The sequence below is a fragment of the Heptranchias perlo genome, chromosome 20 (assembly GCF_035084215.1).
Source record: "Heptranchias perlo isolate sHepPer1 chromosome 20, sHepPer1.hap1, whole genome shotgun sequence".
Taxonomy (NCBI): Eukaryota; Metazoa; Chordata; class Chondrichthyes; order Hexanchiformes; family Hexanchidae; genus Heptranchias; species Heptranchias perlo.
This window is the reverse complement of record NC_090344.1, coordinates 39,076,774-39,097,679: the sequence shown is the minus strand read 5'-3', so window position 1 is coordinate 39,097,679 and position 20,906 is coordinate 39,076,774. Positions and strand designations below refer to the sequence as shown.

At 44.5% G+C, this 20,906-nt stretch overlaps 1 protein-coding gene across 1 annotated transcript in view; it reads right to left on the bottom strand.

Annotated features, from left to right (window-relative positions):
* LOC137335728 (rho GTPase-activating protein 25-like) overlaps positions 1–18,450 on the bottom strand; it is a 41,772-nt gene extending 23,322 nt beyond the window's left edge. The window contains exons 1-3 of the mRNA XM_068001044.1: positions 18,105–18,450; positions 2,334–2,533; positions 1,081–1,168 (exon numbers count right to left, since the gene is read on the bottom strand). Of these exons, the coding sequence (XP_067857145.1) occupies positions 1,081–1,168; positions 2,334–2,533; positions 18,105–18,279 (463 nt within the window). The 5' untranslated portion in view covers positions 18,280–18,450. The remainder of the gene's footprint in view (positions 1–1,080; positions 1,169–2,333; positions 2,534–18,104) is intronic.
* Between the last annotated feature and the right edge of the window lie 2,456 nt (positions 18,451–20,906).

Genomic DNA, 20,906 nt, shown 5'->3' with positions numbered 1-20,906 from the left:
CTCTTTCTGTGATGGTGTTACCGCAAAGTCTGCCTAGTTATTGCAAAGTCCAGTCAAATAAAATGAGAGGAAGTACAACTAAATTAGCAGCACAAGTTGAAATTCATTCTTGATTTTGAACTTGGTGAGTCTAAATGCGGGTTTATTCAGCGTCCTCATTGTAAATGTGTATTGTTAGGTCAAGAACTTACTGCTGCTGTGCTCCTGGCTTCCTATAGGGGGACTTAAGTATTTTCATCTCTTGTGGTGCTGCTACCCTTGAATTCTGAGTAATCGTCAAGCCTTTACCAGGGTATAGTACCACAGAAACTGTTAGTTCCCTGATATCTCTACCATGTGACCGTTCTTCAAGTGTGAACCGTAATAGCGAGTATTGATCAACAACAACAACAACTTGCATTTATATAGCGCCTTTAACATAATAAAACGTCCCAAGGCGCTTCACAGGAGCGATTATCAAACAAAATTTGACACCGAGCCACATAAGGAGATATTAGGTCAGGTGACCAAAAGCTTGGTCAAAGAGGTAGGTTTTAAGGAACGTCTTAAAGGAGGAGAGAGAGGTGGAGAGACGGAGAGGTTTAGGAAGGGAATTCCAGAACCTAGGCAGATGAAGGCACGGCCACCAATGGTGGAGCAATGCAAATCGGGGATGTGCAAGAGGCCAAAATTGGAGGAGCGTAGAGATCGTGAAGGGTTGCAGAGCTGGAGGAGGTTACAGATATAGGGAGGGGCAAGATCATGGAGGGATTTTAAAACAAGAATATTTAACCATAGAGGGCATCACAACCAAGGCTCATTCTGTCCTCACCCAACTTCCACATATGCACACTTTCCTGCAGGCCTCATTGGAAAACAATCATAACCCTGCCTAACTTTCTTCCCTTTTATGGCCCAGGATTGCTGCACCCAATTATAGCACCCCAACTGCCTCCCTGGTTAAGATCCAATAACTCAGCACAGCCTGGGGATTGAGCTGGGAACCTTCCTGAATTTTACGGCTCAGTACCGTGTTTGGTGGGTGAGTTAAATGATGATATGTTTGTACTTTGAGGGTTTAAGAGAAGAGATGGGACGTACCTGGAACGATTTCAAAGAGGAACTTTCCTGGATGTTCAGGGTTTGATGGAAGTTCATTGACCTTGTAATCTTGGAGGACAATGCAACCCTATAGATGACACAGATGTTACGAATGCATCACTGTGGTGGTGGTTACCGCTAGCCCCTCGGGGATCAGCCCCTCACGATAAAATAACAACAGCTTGCATTTAGATAGTGCTTTTTAACGTAGAAAAATGTCCCAAGGCACTTGACAGAGGCATAATAGCACAAAACCTCATGAATCATGCTCACAATAGAAAAAGCCTACAGATCAACAATGTTGGTCTGTGTCCACAGGGATACATAACATTTATGTACTGAAAGTCAAAGATTTATTTATTTTTCCAATTCTAAGAGTATTAAAATGTTATGACATAAATTGTTAGAAAATATTCTCATTCAACACATAATTTCTACTTTCTAACATTCAACTCTCAGCATCGAGAGGACATCTCTTTTTCAGGTGGCAAATGGAAAGTGCCGATATGGCTGAGACTACTTTACAAGAGTTATTGGGGTTGTGCATCTCTGACGGGGCAATTTTCTGACTGGTTGTTTAGTCAAGTGCACTGCAACATTTTTTTTCCATAAAATGGCTAAGCTACCCCAATAGTTCAGGTGGTAAGTGCACTGCCTTGTGGAACTGAACCATTGAGGCCAGTTAGGTCCCAGGTTCAACTTCTACTGAATTAGCCAATCTCAGCCCAGGTGGCGGCAGCGGTGATGTGGGGGCTGCTAAATTTCTGAGCTCCCATTCAGAGTGCAGAGGTGGCCCTTCAGCAGCAGATGGTTGGACTGCAGTTAATGCTGAGCCATAAAGCTCCAACTGCAAGGACGGGCTTGAGTTCTAATCCCAAATTTCAACCTTCAGTTCTCAGCCAAGATGCGGTCTGGGGGATCTTATAATGATGGAACACTCATTGGTGAGTATGCCTGTCCAGCCCTGCTTTGTGTCCCTCCTGTTGTGAACATTTAAGCTAACTTGATGGTCATCATGTCAAAATCAGGCACTCCATCTTAAGGAAGACGAGGCAGACGAGAAGGTAGAAAAAAGGCATAAAGAATAGTCAAGAGGTTTTTAAATAAAGCCTGTGGAGTGAATAAATATTAGATATTTACTAAATCTCTCAACTTGTAACAGTAATTAATCAGATTCTGACTGTTGATCAAAGAGAAGTTCTCCTTCTTATATTCCTAAGCATCATTGTTACCAAATATCCTTGATACTCTACCTGTGGCTTCCCATCCTCCTCCTCCTTGTAGTAACACAGGTAGAATCCTCGAAGAACAAACCAGCGGGACTGCCAGTGCTTTACTAAGGACCTCTGCTTCTTCAACCAGCCTGACTTTATTGGACGGTCCAGCATGTTGGGAGATGAAGGTCTATTTGATGCTGCGCTGTGTTCACCTGGCATCACACTCTTAGAACGCCCTGAAAACAATCAACAAAGGAAAATCACAGCTGTGGGGATTCTTTTCAATCTTTCAGCACGTTATCCCCTTCTTTCAATGTGTACCTGGAGTTCGGCAGCATTGAGATCCTGTTGTGTGCATATTTACAAACTTACCTAGTTTGTACCTATGATATACCTCTCCACAAATAGGAAAGTAGATTACTCTTCATTTCAGTATTAACTGGTACATTCATTAATTATGCTTTTGTTCGTCTGAAGCTCTAGGTATACTGTCCTACATGTTCTTCTTCCTTCTGCATCCTCACTGTGCTGAAATCAAAAGTCATTGTACTGACTCATTCCTTTCCAGGACCTTAAAGCTGTGGAACCCGTTTAAGGTTTATATCCTTGTAACGCATGGCATTGTTTCAAGGCCATTGAATTTTATACTCATGAAGAAAAAAACTTCAACGCCTGAGAATATTGTTTGTTGAAAGTAGAGCAAGAAAGCACACCAAACAGATACGGAAACTTGGAGGTTGAAGTTGGACAGACTTTGGAGATTATGAATTTATGACCTTGTAACATTAGATCTGTTCTGTATAACCAGCTGACCCCCCTCACCCCATAAAAATACAGGCTTATAAACTCTTTTTTGAGACACATGGCTACTGACTAAGGTATAAGGATGAAATTGAGTATGAAACCAAAGAAAACATATCCGTCTTTACGAACTGTAACAAGTTTGCAATATCAATCAGGGAGTGGTGTCCACGGAGATGTATATAGTTTGGACAATCCAGTACTCCCATGTAGGAGTGATACAGTATGTTGGAATATTGATCCATCAACCAACATCACTAAAACAAATTATCTGGTCATTATCACATTGCTGTTTGTGGGATCTTGCTGTGCGTAAATTGGCTGCCGCGTTTCCTACATTACAACAGTGACTACACTTCAAAAGTACTTAATTGGTTGTAAATTGCTTTGGAACGTACTGAGGTCGTGAAAAGCGCTATTAATGCAAGTCATTATTAATGCCGTGTCAGAAGATGGTAGGATATATGTTTAACTTGCTTGTCTCTTTACATTGAGTTATCAATCTCCCAGGCACACCATCCAGGAGACTTGCTATACATTGGGGTTCAGGGGAAGAGAAGAAAAGTCAGGAGGCAAGTTAACCCTTGCCACCCTCATCACATTCTGCCGACTGATTATGGAACAGCATCAACAGGGGGCTGGGCACAGGTCATGTACCTGTCTTCTTGCCCTCTCTATTTCAGAAAATGGTGCACGGAGACCTGAAGGGAAGAAATATTTTTGAAAAATATTGTAGGAGAGAAACATGACCTTTGATAATAATGAGGGCCACTGAATAAGTCAAGATCTGTTTTTCATACATGGGAATTTGGTTCATCGGCCACTGAATTGGTTGGTTGCTCAGCTTGTGTTTGAGTGTCTCTCGAGGGTATTGGTCGTTTGAGTACAGTTTTACCATGCAGCTCGGCCAATCAGTAGGCTTTATTTCCGAATGGCACAACTGAGTCATCTTGCTACAGGACCAGTGTATAAAATAACTCTGAGCTGGTCTGTTTACAGTATTACATTTAAACAGTAGAATATGTAATTGGACTGTGAAAGGCACAGCTGTTCCAGACACAGGAAGTGGTAGCTTAAAATAGAAACAAGCTTTCCAGATGCCTGCTCTATCGTTGCAGTGACAAGAAGCTGATGTGTTTCAACCTGGGAAAGAAAAGAAACTCACTCACTGAGTCACCCCTTTAATTCCGAACCATCCCTGCCTCTTCTCTTTCTAAATTTGGAATTCTTCTGGGATGACAGACTGGTGAATTCTGGCACCATCTCCCCTGCCCCTCATCTTCCCCAACCCCCCCAGTCCTGAAAACTTTCATGGTACCAAAAAAAAGGGCTCACTTCAACCCTGAAACTTCCCAAGTTGCGTGAGGCAAACTGAATGCATGAATTTTACTCCCAACCAGGTACAAAGGGGAGATTAAATGCTGGTCTTGGGAATTGCCCCTCACATAGGTTATAATTGCAAATGTCTAGAGGGATGGAGTGAGCAGAAGGGTGAGATTAGGCTGTATGAAGAAAAAGATGGCTGAATTTCTGTGTTATAACATCTTTGATCCTATAGGGAGTGGGAGAAACAAGACTGATGGCTTAATGGTGGTAGGGTGGGTAACCCCATTCTCATAATCCTTAGGTGTACCACCTAATGTTTATGCCCAAGAGCTGGGCAGCTTTCTCTCTGGTGAGTGAGGAGTGGAGGAAATGGGATAGAATTGCAAATATACCACATCCCCTCCACTGGTGAAGCTGCCTCGCAAAAACCTCATTCCTGCCTAATATTCCTTTTTTCTTAAAAGCCCTTCACTCTTTCCAAGTCCAGTCGAGAATCCCCATATCTTGTTAGATGGAATACAAGATAAAGCTTGTCTATAATCCAGAAATTATTTTTTAAAATCCAAGCTTGGGGGTCACCTAACCAATACTTGCTGATTTATCATGTCTTTTAACCTGTTTGGTTTTCATCTTTTCTTCATCAATTTTCTCCCCTACCCTCTCCTTTACAAAAGGCGTTGACTCCTCGCTCAGGTACGGCTACCTCTGAACCGTTCACCTTCCAGTGCCTTGCCTCAGTGTGAGCCTAGACAGTGGAATTCAACCACAAGTATCGGCAGACTATTCGACTGCAGGGGCATCAGAGATGAAGCTGGTCCTGTCCTTACTCAACATCCACCCTCAAGAGCTTCCACCAGGGCTGGCTGGGTGATAGCGATCAGAACGGGGAACCCTGGTCAAATTTGTCCTTCCTCACTCAGGGACACTGAGGCCATTGTAGCACCAAACCATTGGCTTGGCATACAACACTTAACACAGCACAGATTGTGGATTAAACCTGGGACATTGGTTAGTCTGGATGATTCAGCTATAAACTGCGTTAGTTGACCGAAAGATTGGGGAGTTCTCTGCTACTATTTTCAACCTTAGTGGTGTGCTGCATTAAAAATCTTGCCTCGTGTAAAGATCACAATATTAAAAAGAGTAGCTGAGCCAAAAACTGCAGGATTTCAGTCTGATATTCCAATCAGCGTTATTCAATAGTTGCATTCCGCAAATGGCAAACCCATGGAACCAACAGGCCTGCGACTGTAATGTTCCATAAGAGTACTTGAACACCTGTGTCTCTGTTTATCCCTATAAACTTTTGTCCCGTTATTAACCAGTCATGAAGATCCTCTTCAAAGCATTAACTGCTTTTGCCAGGAATCTATTCCACAGATCTGTTTGATATTGTAAACAGGTGAGAGTAGATGTCAAATGGATATCCTCACAATAGTGACTACGCTTCAAAAAGTACTTCATTGGCTGTAAAGCACTTTGGGACGCCCTGAGGTTGTGAAAAGCACGATAGAAATGCAAGTTCTTTCTTTCTTGCAAATGAGAAAGGGCAAGGAACTAGAAAAGGGAATGTCAGAATCAGAATTCAACACACATGGTCAGAATCTATATTTCACCCAAAGGGGGAGGTGGAATGTCATTGTTTTTAACGATGCTCTCAGGCATGAATCCTGACCTCACAAGATAAGTTCAGGTGATGATCCATTTGATCTCATCCTTCCAGAAAACCATTGCTACTGCCTTCCCATTACAGGATCTGATTGCTTCTTAAATGAGCCCAGTGTCTTGGCCTCAACTAAACTCCCTGGAAAATCATCCCAGAGTGTAGTGGGGGTTAGAATGTGTTGGCTAATCAAAAACAATGTGATGTTTGATCACAAAAAGAAAAATTGGATTTACAAATGGCACCTCTGCTGAGCTGGTAATGTGAAAGTGTATGGTGATTGAAGTGGATCAATTCCCTTCCTCTCAAGGCCCATTATATATTAAGCAAATCTCTTTCTAGAAATGGATGGCTTTCCAATTTCAGTTCCCAGTCCTGTGGCCAAGTCATGAAACAGTAACCACAGAAATTCATTTAACAGGAACAGTGCGGTATCTGGCTTTGCTGCTTTGCATCTTTACCTGAATTTTCAACATGAGACAGCAATCATGAGTCTGGAGGGGTAAGCACTCCCCCTCCTCTCCACCCCACCCCCCAACCTCAATGACCCAGCTAACTTCCATCCTTCTCTTTATGGACAGCTCAGGAATGCCATGGGCAGAATCTCAGCACAGAGCATTTGCCTGAAACTCCTCACCAGGAAATGGGGACCCCTAACAGAGGGGCAAGCAAATGAAATATATTAAAAATTGTGGAAGATGGCAGATGGAATTTCACTGTTTTCTCCGGCCGTCTCCCATCTTGCACCCTTCGTAAACTTGAGCTCATCCAAAACTCTGCTGCCCGTATCCTAACTCACACCAAGTCCCGTTCACCCATCACCCCCCTGCGCCCCCTGACCTACATTGGCTCCCAGTCCAGCAAAGCCTCGATTTTAAAACTCTCATCCTTGTTTTCAAATCCCTCCATGGCCCCGTCCCTCCCTATCTCTGTAAACCTCCTCCAGCCCTGCAACTCTCCGAGATCTCTGCGGTCCTCCAATTCTGGCCTCTTGTGCATCCCCGATTTTAATCGCTCCACCATTGGCGGCTGTGCCTTCAGCTGTCTAGGCTCGAAGCTCTGGAATTCCCTCCCTGAACCTCTCCGCCTCTCCACTTCTCTCTCCTCCTTAAAGACAGTCCTTAAAACCTACCTCTTTGACCAAGCTTTTGATCATCTGTCCTATCTCCTTCTGTGGATCAGTGTCAAATTTTCTTTGATAGAGTTGTGATGTCTTGTTGAAGTTGTACAAGACATTAGTAAGGCCACACTTGGAATACTGTGTACAGTTCTGGTCACCCTATTATAGAAAGGATATTATTAAACTAGAAAGAGTGCAGAAAAGATTTACTAGGATGCTACCGGGACTTGATGGTTTGACTTATAGGGAGAGGTTGGATAGACTGAGACTTTTTTCCCTGGAGAGTAGGAGGTTTAGGGGTGATCTTATAGAAGTCTATAAAATAATGAGGGGCATAGATAAGGTAGATAGTCAAAATCTTTTCCCAAAGGTAGGGGAGTCTATAACGAGGGGGCATAGATTTAAGGTGAGAGGGGAGAGATACAAAAGGGTCCAGAGGGGAAATTTTTTCACTCAAAGGGTGGTGAGTGTCTGGAATGAGCTGCCAGAGGCAGTAGTAGAGGCGGGTACAATTTTGTCTTTTAAAAAGCATTTGGACAGTTACATGGGTAAGATGGGTATAGAGGGATATGGGCCAAGTGCAGGCAATTGGGACTAGCTTAGTGGTATAAACTGGGCGACATGGACATGTTGGGCCGAAGGGCCTGTTTCCATGTTGTAAACTTCTATGATTCTATGATTCTATGATTCTAACCCTCCTGTGAAGCACCTCGGGACGTTTTACTACGTTAAACGCACTATGTAAATGCAAGTTGTTGTTTTTAACGATGCTCTCAGAAATGAATACTGACCTCACAAGATAGATTCAGGTGATGAATCATTTGATCTCATCCTTCCAGAAAACCTTTGCTACTGTCTTCCCATTACAGCATCTGATTGCTTCTTAAATGAGCCCAGTGTTCTGACCTCAACTAACCTCCCTGGCAATCAACCGAGCTAATGATCACGCTCTGTGGGGGGAGAAAACTTCCCGATGCCTGTCCTATATTTTCTGCTTTCAACACCAAACTTAATGCCCTCTAGTTCTACTGCCCCTGGTGTATCTGAAAACACTTTGGTAGTTTTAAAGATCGGACATAACTCTATATATGATATTCTCTTAGACATTTACAGGAGCCATAGTTTATCAAGTAATTCTTCATCCCACTGAGGATCAGCCTTACTGCAGTCCTCTGAGACCTGAATGGCCTCTTTCATTGCAACGACCAAAACTGCATCTAAAATGTTTCAGTGTGTGTTTTGTTGTGTTTGATACTCAGCCAAACCATGGTGCTTATAGTGAACTCAACCCAGGGAGCAATCCAAACTGCATTCTCCAATAAGTCAGAGACGGAAGCAATCCCAGTGAAAACTCAATATTCTGAATAGAAAAGAAAAGAAAACAAGCAAAAAACAATCCCTCAGTTGTTTCCTTCCCCTTTATGCTTCCTTCCCATCTGTGGTGTGTGTCTTATAACAGGATCACACCCTTGTGTGGTTGTTGTGTATTTAATTGGCTGTAAAGCGCTTTGGAACTTGCTGAGGTTGTGAAAGGCGCTATATAAATTCAAGTCTTTCATTCTTTTCTCGTTTGGTGTAAAAGACGTCCCCCCTCCCCACCCCACCCCCTGCATCTGTTCTACACCTGCACAACTGGTACCGATCTATCCCGGGGAGTTTTATGTCGGTGTTGGGAATATAAAAGCAGTATGTGCAATATCTAACATCATGGCTATCAGCCCGTGATACTCAGGAGCTAGAGCAGGGAATCCACACCGTGTGTCGATTTATTTCACTGTCCCACAGTGACACTACTTTATTGAGCAAACCTCGGGGAAGCACACAGGCATTGCAGTTTTCACCCCCACATAAACCTCACCAAAGGCCTGAGATCATCCAGCTGTAGCAGGAGAAACAGAACAGGAAACTGCTATCAGCACGGGGCACAGGGCGCACTCTCTTTCCTGTTCCATTCCAGCCCTGCTCTACTTTAAACAGTCTCTGGATTAATACATTTATTTGTAATGTTAATTTTCTCCTTTTATTCAGTATTCATGTCCAGCTGAAACTTCAATCTTCACACATTTCACTTCAGGTGTTCCCTTGACTGTCCTGATGTGCTCGACACTGCCTGCCTTTAACATGAATGCAGAACTGTTCAATTCTGTCCTTTATCCAGAATTGCCATTTTAATCCATGTTATGATCTTTAAAAAGGCCACGTCCTTCACAACTCGAACATGCCAAGTATTTTGTTTCTTGAAGGCAAGACTTCCTCTTGTGGAGGAATTTACTTGTCTTCCCCTTTCCTGGTTCTCCATGTGTGCTACCATCCCTGTTGAGAGATTAAATGGACAGCCTCCACCCTGACCTCTGCCAGTGCCACTCCAACTGGATGCCAGGAGATTGTCAAACAGGCCCCAGGGCCACTCATTTTCTCCCACTTGCTCTGAACATGACCTTTGCTTCCTTTCAGCAGGTTGCCAAGGCCCCATAGTTGTCCTACTCTCTAATACCAGCTTCTCCATGCCCAACACAGCCTGTCTGTCCATCAGGTACAGTTCTTCAATCTCCCTCCATAGTCCTCATTAACAAGACCCGGTTTCTCTCTTGGATTGCACAGCCTGCCCCAGACACGTTGGCGCTGTATAAATGAATGGCTCTTATCTGCTCAAAGCTGACCTCAGTAAGGGCAGTAATTGGGGTGCTACAAGTAGCTTTCCTCCCTGGGAATAGGCAGGAAAATAATCAGCCAAGGTTCTCATTCTTGATCACTCTCCAGCGAACCCTGCTGGAATGTGCATGTGTGTGAACATGAGGTGAGAACAGCTTCAGGTTTGGCAGTGATGTGCCCCTGTGGTCGAATAGTCTGCTGGCACTCACTGTCTAGGCTCACACATGAAGAGTGGCCCCTTGGATCAGATACTGGATTGCTGCCATTGACTCAGAGATTGTACCTCAGCAAGGTAGAAAATTGGGCGGGGAAAAATAAAATTAAAAATGGATTTCGGCAAATGCAGCAATACAGTAGCATGAATCGTGTCAAAATAAATCATTACACTCCAATAGCTTCACGGCAGCCTGATAATAACCTTACACCGTGTGTGTAAGTCTGTGTGCAATTGCGTGTCTTTGTGCATTTATGTGTGTGCATTTGTATGCAAGTGTGCATTTGCTTGTGTGTGTGCATTTGCATGTGTGCATTTGTAGGTATGTATTTGCATGCGTGTGTGTGTGAGTCTCTTCCACTGTTCTCCATCACCAGGCATAAAGATGCAGTCTCACTGAGGATATTGTAAAGAATTCCTAATTGATATTAATGAGGCTGCTGGCCAGATCTAGTTTTGATTGAACTGAGGCCTGACCCTGACCTTGTTGTAAATTTAAGGGGAGTTTCAGATGATCTTGCATATCTTGTGCTAAACATTGTGTTGATTTTTTTTCCCACCTCCTTTCTGTAATAGGGAAAAGTCCAAGACCGATAAGTTTGCACTGACTTATCAGCATTTGCAATAAGTTTAATTATCAGACACCCCTAAAATCTAAATACATTCATTGAAAAGCAATCCTTCAATGGCTTAGATGCATGCATGGTGTTGAGCTTTACAGAGTAGAGAGGTCCTCAGGTTCAGTCTCTGGTCTGAGGTGAGTTAACTGGTCTCAGTCAGGACAGCTTGCAATTGGGCTCAGTGCCCTGAGCTAGGCAGGGGAAAATTTGCCTGCTCCTGATTGCTATCCAGTGTCCCTTGCTACATGGATTGGGCTGCCACGAACATCTTGACTATCAAATAGACTGCTCGCTATCTAGGCTTGCACATGAAGTAGAACACGCTCCTGGCCATGGTCAGTGGTTGCATCTCAAGTCAGGGACAAAGACATTATTTGAGAAACCGGCTGAAGGAGACCTCCGAAGTGCATTAGCCAGCCACCCAACATGAGAAAATGGACACTGTTCCTCATTCTTCATTTGCAGTTACTCAAACATTGCAGTGTTATCACAAACCCACATCCTGTTACAGTACTCAACCAACCAACGGGTACACTGTTGAGTCAGAGGTCTGAAACATGAACCAGTCTCTGCAAACAAAATGTATCCCATCAATAGTTTGTAAAGGGGATGTCTTTCAGCTAGATTGCAAAATACATTTTAGAAAACCATCTCTGATTTTTAATATGCATTTTACCCTGAGTCACACACATCTGTACGTTGGTGCAGAAATGGGGGTTAGGGGTTGCAGCTTGTCAGAAAGGGAAAATCATACTTAATCTCTTCTAAGCAATGCATTTCAGTCATTGTAATTCTGAAGTGATAGTATGAAGCACTTTGAGATATTTTGATATGGTGAGGCAAAATGCAAATGCAAGAATTCTTATAATCCATAGTGTGTAACTCTCCAGTAATACTAGCATTTTATCATTGCAGTCCTTTCAAACATAATAGGGAGTAATATTCTGTACAAGCAGAACAGGAACAGTTATGTTTAATATTGGGTGTAATGACCTGTAGGGACAGTACTTCAGTCTGTTTAATATTATAGGGAGTAAAACATCGTACAGATTAGGCAGGGACAGTTCTGATTAAATACATGGATCGTTCTATTGATATTATTAAGATTACACGAGTAAATGTTGACCAGAGAAAATGTACCAGAGTTAACAGAGCATTGTGTTGCTGGAGGTAACTCAGTGCATTGTGTTGCTGGAGGTAACTCAGTGCATTGTATTACTGGTATTAACTCAGTGCATTGTATTGCTGAAGTTAACTCAGTGCATTGTGTTGCTGAAGTTAACTCAGTGCATTTTGCTGCTGGAGGTAACTCAGTGCATTGTGTTGCTAGCGTCAACTCAGTGCATTGTGTTGCTGGAGTTAACTCAGTGTATTGTGTTGCTGGAGGTAACTCAGTGCATTGTGTTGCTAGAGTTAACTCAGTGCATTTTGCTGCTGGAGGTAACACAGTGCATTGTGTTGCTGAAGTTGACTCAGTGTATTTTGCTGCTGGAGGTAACTCAGTGCATTGTGTTGCTGGAGGTAGCTCAGTGCATTTTGCTGCTGGAGGTAACTCAGTGCATTGTGCTGCTGGAGGTAACTCAGTGCATTTTGCTGCTGGAGTTAACTCAGTGCATTGTATTGAGGGAGGTAACTCAATGCATTCTGTTGCAATGCTACTGCAGCATAAAGTGAAATAAAATCTAAAGGGATCGCAAGATAAATAAGGATGAGGAAGATCATTTGGCCAATATGAGTTCATCCATCCAGAAGTATCACACACCATGGCCCCATTGCAAAATCGCTCTCTTTGTGAAGAACTTCCTGGTACCAGTCCTAAAGTTATCTGTCACTAATTTCAACCTGTACCCCACTGTGCTACTCCCACTGTTTAATTGCTCTGTAAGATGGGTAGATTGCTCAATCCCTGACTGTCTCGGTGTGTGTGTGAGATAACATTCATCTAAAGAAACACTGAGCCACATCATCCTGCGTGGGCTTTAGTGACCCAGAAACACTTCCAATGCCACAGATTGATTGAAGCTGAAATGGAATAGGTTCCCTCGGCTTCTCTGGTGGTTCAGTTGGTACGAGTGGTGCCAGTGTGGTTCTGAGCCTTACAGAACTTGGTAGATCCCCAGGTCTGTGCTGAGTTAGCTGATCTCCACCAAAGCGGCCTCCGTGTTCTTGGTCTAGGGAGAGGAAATAATCAGCGGAGGCTCCCGCTCCTGAACGTCGTCGAGTGACACTAACTGCTGCACATCCGTGGAACTTAACTCAAGACCGGCTCAGCCTCAACTGCAATGTCCCTCCTCACCCCCCCCCAAAGTCAAAAAGCAGAATGTTGGGTGAGGAGACAGCAGAGATGGGGTGGGGTGAGGCTGTGGAGGGATTATACAGATGAGAACAAGGATTTTGAATTGAATACATTGGGGGCAGGGAGCCAGTGCAAGTCAGCTTAGATGGGAGTGATAGACTTTGTGGGACTTGGTGCGGGGCAGGACATGTGCAGCCGTGTTTTCGGCAAGTTGGAGTTTATAGAGACTCAGAAATGGGAGGCCATCAAGGAGAGCATTGGACTAGTCGAGTCTGGAAGTGACAAAGGCATGGATGAGAGTTTCAGTGACAGTGGGAGCTACCGAGCTACACCCCAGGCTATCGGGCCTGCAAAGGGGCACTGTGATCATAAAAAGTGTTTGTCAAATTGTTTTTTTTTTGCATGCAGGAACGTAAGACAGTGATATCAATTCCTTCGGAACATATCATGGCAACAAGAGTGACACACACTCAAGCCCCAAACAAAAAAGTTTTCAAAGGATCTTTTCTTAAGGACAGTGCCCCTTTAACCATATCAGGAAAGAATTCTGAAACAGATGTCAATATTTATAAAGTGTGCCGTCTGCTTGGCGATGCACACTTGCTAACCTTGTATGTGCCACTGGCACTTTGTGCATGTTTACATGCAAATTGTCATAGGCTGCAAAACAGAGGTATCTGGAGAGGGCACCTGTGTGCTGGCTACTCATTTGATGCCATTCTGTCAGTATTGCTCACATCTATACCCTGGTGCTAATCCAAGTGTACCAGTGTTAAAGAGGAATTGCACCAGAATTTCCATTGAGTTTCTGCTGACAAAGCATACTTTGCTCTGGGATCCTTTTGATATTTATAAAATTTTGAGTGTAAGTTAGGTGATTGATGCCAAGTTTTGAGACGACTGTAAAACATCTTCCTGACCTGACAAGTTCCACCCGATTACCTCACGTAAGTTTGACATTCCATTACGGTTCCATTTGGTATCAATTGCAGACCCAGAGCTGGACATGCAGCAGTATTTTCTGTCATATTCTTTCAACCCTCAGCATATTGCGAGATGTAACTAGATTGAAATCAAGACTCGTTGCAACTTTTCCTCCTCTAACTCATTCTTTTCCAGGACCTCAAAACTCTGGGATCACCTTGCCTTTTACAGTCGTGCCTTCCTCCCGCAGCCCACACATTTTTATAGCACGAGCTGGTCGTCCTTTTCAACCTTGGCTGCATCCTGGACTCTGTAATCCTTCGCCATTCATTATAGTTTTATATATATATATATTAAAAAAATCCATCTTGTCCAGACAGACACGCACATGTATTGTCACAGGCTGCAAAAGGGAGGTTCCAGAGGCCAATGGATACCCACTTGGTGCCATTCTGCCCATAATACTCGTGGCATTCCTAGCGATTTAGGAATGGGAACCCTGGGTGATTTTGCCTCCTCCTAGGCTAAGGGCACTGACACCAATTGCAGTTCTCCAATTGCCACTCCCGTTGAGATCAGCTAGCTCAGGAACTGAATCAAAGCTTTCTGGTCTGTATAGCCCAGTACCACATCGGGCAGTGACTCATTGCTGCCAACTGGTGTATAACTTCAAAACACATTTTAAACCCATCACCCCCTGTGCTCGCTGACCTACATTGGCTCCCGGGTCTGGGAACGCCTCGATTTTAAAATTCTCATCTTTGTTTTCAAATCCGTCCGAGGCCTCGCCTCTCCCTATCTCTCCAACCTCCTACAGCCCCCCCCCCCCCAAGAGCTCTGCGCTCCTCCAATTCTGGCCTCATGCGCATCCCCGATTTTCATCACACCAACATTGGCGGCCGTGCCCTCAGCTCTGGAATTCCCTCCCTAAACTTATCTGCTTCTCTACCTCTCCTCCTTTAACTCGCTCTTTAAAACCTACCTCTTTGACCAAGCTTTTGGTCACCTGTCCTAATATCTCCTTATATGGCTCGGTGTCAAATTTTGTCTAATTACATTCCAGTGAGGCGCCTTGGGAAGTTTCGGGTAGTGAAAAGCGCTAGAAAAATGCAAGTTGTTTCTATTTCTTTGAGTAAGTTTGTCAAAGTTAATCGAGAGAAATGATTGAAATCAGCAGAGTGGAAGAAGGGTGATATAAGATTTTTGGAAAGGGAGGTGAGAATTTAACTTGTGCAGGAATGTAAGAATCTGCCAGAAACACTTAAGTGTCCAGTAGGAGAGATTAATGCTGATGTTTATTTAAATGCATGTTCCTTTGAAAATTCATGCTGGCAAATGTTCTTATCTTTTTCTCCCAACACCAGATAGTTCATTAAGGTCCCTCGGTAATAATACCTTTCAGATTCCCTTGTGTGATTTCCTGATTTGTCTTCTAACTTAGGATATCTCCCCAAGTTTTCAGGGTAAGGGGCAGCTCGAAGGAAAGGGCCAGAAGCAGATTTGTTATGCACCTTCCCCGAATTTTTTTTTATTCGTTCATGGGATTTGGGCGTCGCTGGCGAGGCCGGCATTTATTGCCCATCCCTAATTGCCCTTGAGAAGGTGGTGATAAGCTGCCTTCTTGAACCGCCTTCTTGAACCGCTGCAGTCTGTGTGGTGAAAGTTCTCCCACAGTGCTGTTAGGAAGGGAGTTCCAGGATTTTGACCCAGCGACGATGAAGGAACGGCGATATATTTCCAAGTCGGGATGGTGTGTGACTTGGAGGGGAACGTGCAGGTGGTGTTGTTCCCATGTGCCTGCTGCCCTTGGCCTTCTAGGTAGTAAAGGTCGCGGGTTTGGGAGGTGCTGTCGAAGAAGCCTTGGCGAGTTGCTGCAGTGCATCCTGTGGATGGTACACACTGCAGCCACTGTGCGGCGGTGGTGAAGGGAGTGAATGTTTAGGGTGGTGGATGGGGTGCCAATCAAGCGGGCTGCTTTGTTCTGGATGCTGTCGAGCTTCTTGAGTGTTGTTGGAGCTGCACTCATCCATCACATTCCTGACTTGTGCCTTGTAGATGGTGGAAAGGCTTTGGGGAGTCAGGAGGTGAGTCACTCGCCGCAGAATACCCAGCCTCTGACCTGCTCTTGTAGCCACAATATTTATATGGCTGGTCCAGTTAAGTTTATGGTCAATGGTGACCCCCCAGGATGTTGATGGTGGGGGATTTGGCGATGGTAATGCCGTTGAATGTCAAGGGGAGGTGGTTAGATTCTCTCTTGTTGGAGATGGTCATTGCCTGGCACTTGTCTGGCGCGAATGTTACTTGCCACTTATCAGCCCAAGCCTGGATGTTGTCCAGATCTTGCTGCATGCGGGCACAGACTGCTCCATCATCTGAGAGGTACTAATGCATCATCTTTTCTTGGAGATTCCATTGTGTCCATGCCCAGTGAACAGGTCAACGGTTGAGGTACCACCTAGTTGTGTACTTCGGATTATTGATACACCAATAATCCCAGTTATGGGGACGCCCTGAGTGGAGACAGTCAGTTCCTCTGAGGGACAGCAATCTCCTGGTAGCTCCCACTCATTCCTTGAAGTCCTTCCAACAAAGCACAGATTGAGCGGGCGGGGTGGGGGACTGGAAGGCAGGGGAGAGAAGAAGCAATGAAAGAATCCTCCAATCAGAGTGAGTCCACCATCACTGAAAACTGACAAAAACCATTGGCGGTCCAGCCAACACAGGCCAAGCAAGATTCATGTGCAACATAAAAAGAAATAATTTGGGGGGAAAAGTTTTAATAAATACCACCAAGGCATTCTTAGCATCTTGGTAAAAACAAAATGGTTTCACATTTCTGCACCATTACTATTATCATTTTGCCATTATTTGTTTAAAAATGTCCCGCAAATCTATTTTGAAAGTTGCGTTGACGATTAAAGCCTTTTGTCAAAGATATTCCTAATCGTGGTGCTCTGTATTTTGTAAAATTGTTCAATTAAATTGATTTTGTAACCAATGTTGGTTGTGGATATTGCTGAATGACTTTATAATAAACAACTACTTGCATTTATATTGCACCTATAGAATCAGAGAACAGCACAGAAGGAGGCCATTTTGTAATTAATTAATGCAAGTAACGTCCCAAGGTGCTTTGCAGAGAGGAGTAAGGAAAATGGACACGAAGCAGGGAAAGGAGAATTTTGGAAAGGAGAGATGAGTTTTGAGACTGTTTTTAAAGGACAAAAGAGAGGTAGAGGGGTTTAGGGAGGGAATTCCAGGCAGTAGGGCCTGGGTGGCTGAAGGCACGGCTGCCAATGGTGGGCGAAGGGAAGGGTTGGGGTATACACAAGAGGTCAGGGAAATAGAGCATGAACAATATACTCAGACTGAAACATTCAACGTTACGGTTAAAAGTGAACCACTGGATTAACAGTTAAGCGTTTAACACTACTACACCAGTATGTACAACGATACCATCAGACTCACTGTATACTCCTGTAAATATTGTGTAAGCAAAATGCACAAATGCAGCAATATCTAAACTGGTGTAAAATTGCAACAGCAAAAAAATGATGCAACAGCCCTGTGCCCTGAGATATGAAAGTAGGTCACTGTTGCAGTCCCTCTCTCTTCAAATGTTGCTGCAATTAGATTTATTATCCCACAAATTCTCTCAACTAGGTACCGATGAATAGTTCATCTCCCAGATGCAATGCAAAAAATAAAATCCAACTTCATTGTTACAATCTTCCCCTCTTTACAATGGGCTCTGTGTCACAGGAGCACAGAGTCTGATAACCTGAACCCTGCTCAGAAGAATTACTTTGATGCGTCCTTTTAAGATTTGCAACAAACAGCAAGGTTGCCCAATGCTCTCCAGCCCACCCCTCCACAATCCTGATACGCACAGATTCCTGGGAATGTCCTGACGTACACAAGTTGTCACCAAATCCCACCACTTTCAATCGTGATGTAATCAGCCCTGTGGTGCACAACTCGAGTCGATCACAGATTTCTCCCCTTTTCCCCCACCTATTTCATACACCGAGATTCCACCTCCCCATACATTGTAATTCAATCTTGCCCCCTTATTTATCAAACTGCAGTTTCGAACCACACAGCCAGTGAGTAAAGCAAGCTGAAGTTTCTGAACAGACAGAAGGAAGAAGTAATGGATTATAACATCAGGCTGAAGCCCCACTGTACCTATTCGCACAGAGTCTGTTTTCAGGTTGAAATCCCAAACATTCCGCGGGAGTTTGAGCGACATGGTCTCTCTCTTATGGAAGGGCAGAGGTCTCTTATCTTCAAGGTGCAAGCACTTATCTTCTATGAGGGCTGGTCCCCGACTAATCCTTTGCAGATGTCTGCCAACCCACATCCTTGTTCCTGTGCAACCCGCCTGTGACTAGACAAGAACCCAGCATGCACACAAGAACGGAAGGTGGTTGTCCTGCTTTGTGTTTCAGTTCATATTTCGAAAATGATTTGAGTACGATACACGGGGCTTTCTTCTCCCACCGTGTAGGTCTCAGTTCCATGGGGACAGGTGCCTGTTGCAATGCCTTGATAAAGCTGCAAAGAGTGTCAAGTTTCTTTTCCGTTACAAGGAAGTGGGCGGTTGTTACACATTGCTGTAGAAAGAGCAGTGGATTGTAGCAGAGCAGCTCCAAGTGTTAAGCAGAGCGTGCTGTGCGTTTGGTAACTCCAACACAGTCAAACATCTTTTATTGATTGGGCCTCTCTCTCTTTTCTTTCAGTCTGCCCGATGCCTTGGTGAGGCCCAATTTGGGCTCGCTTGGAAGGATCTGTTCTCTGCCTTGTCCCCCAGTCCACCAACGACTCGATTTTTAAATTCTTATCTTCGCATTCAAATCCCTCCCTCCCTGGCCTCGCCCTTCACTATCTTTATAACTGCCTATAGCCCGCCGAGATCACTGGATTCCTCTAACTCTGATCTGTTGTGCATCCCCCACTCCCTTCGCCCCACCATTGGCATCTGTGCCTTCAGCAGTCTAGGCCTAAGCCCTCCCCAAACCTCTCCACCTGTCTGTCCTCCTTTAAGACGCTCCTTAGAGACTACTCTTAAGACCTAGCTTTTAGCCACCCCTCCTAATATCTCCTTTTTTGGCTCGGTGTCAATTTTTGTCTGATTAGGTTCCTGTGAAACGCCGTGGGACATTCAACTGTGTTAAAGGTGCAATATAAATGCAAGTTGTTGTTATAACACATAGCATAGTACAGATATGTGGGGGGAGGAAACTGTCAATAGGCAGGATGACCCCCAAGGCATTGCCCAGGCTTCTGTTGATTCTGGAGTACGATATCCTGCTGGTTTCCAAGAGACTGAGTTGGAAAGCTCTCCATCCCTTGCCTCCCTGCAGATCTTGCAAAAAAAAGACAAGGAACAGACTTCCTCTAAAATGGGTCCAAATTGCATCTCACTTTGCATGACTCATTCACATCAACTGATGTTTCAGTTTCTTTATTGCCACAGTGAAATAGTAATTAAGAATATCAGGCTTGGGCTGATAAGTGGCAAGTAACATTCGTGCCAGACAAGTGCCAGGCAATGACCATCTCCAACAAGAGAGAGTCTAACCACCTCCCCTTGACATTCAACGGCATTACCATCACCGAATCCCCCACCATCAACATCCTGGGGTTCACCACTGACCAGAAACTTAACTGGACCAGCCACATAAATACTGTGGCTACAAGAGCAGGTCAGAGGCTGGGTATTCTGCGGCGAGTGACTCACCTCCTGACTCCCCAAAGCCTTTCCACCATCGACAAGGCACAAGTCAGGAGTGTAATGGAATATTCTCCATTTGCCTGGATGGGTGCAGCTCCAACAACACTCAAGAAGCTCGACACCATCCAGGACAAAGCAGCCCGCTTGATTGGCACCCCATCCACCACCAGTGCACCGTGGCTGCAGTGTACCATCCACAGGATGCACTGCAGCAACTCGCCAAGGCCTCTTCGACAGCACCTCCCAAACCCACGACCTCTACCACCTAGAAGGATAAGGGCAGCAGGTACATGGGAATAACACCACCTGCACATTCCCTTCCAAGTCACGCACCATCCCGACTTGGAAATATATTGCCGTTCCTTTATCGTCATTGGGTCAAAATCCTGGAACTCCCTTCCTAACAGCACTGTGGGAGAACCTTCACCATATGGACTGCAGTGGTTCAAGAAGGCGGCTCACCACCACCTTCTCAAGGACAATTAGGGATGGGCAATAAATGCTGGCCTCGCCAACAACGCCCACATCCCGTGAACGAATAAAGAGAAAAGAATAATACCCAATATCAGGCAGTGAATAAAGCTGTACTCTAACTTCACAACATCAGGTACAACGCCATACGAAAGATTGCAGCTTCACTTTCAGTGAATCAGGTCAATACAACCCGGGAGAGAGTTACAGGTAGCAATTTTATACAACACCTGAATCCCTCGATTAGATTCCAGCCTGTAACTCACTCCCGGCTATCCATTATTCTATATATAAACCATCCCAACCCCTCGATTAGATTCCAGCCTGTAACTCACTCCCAGGTATCCATTATTCTATATATAAACCACCCGAACCCCTCGATTAGATTCCAGCCTGTAACTCACTCCCGGCTATCCATTATTCTATATATAAACCATCCCAACCCCTCGATTAGATTCCAGACTCTAACTCACTCCTGGGTAGCCATTATTCTATAAATAAACCACCAAACCCCTCGATTAGATTCTAGCCTATAACTGACTCCCAAGTATCCATTATTCTGTATATAAACCACAGTACCCCACGATGAGATTCCAGTCTCTAACTCAGTCTTGGGTATCCACCTTAAGCTGTTACTCATGATTGCATGCGTTGCTGAGGCCATAGCAGTCACAGATTCCCCTCTTTTCCTAATATGGACTAATGGGAGCTTCACCATAAATGGCCTGGAAGTGCAAGCACTGGAATGTGTAGATTTTGACCCCGAGGTCGATGACTTGTGT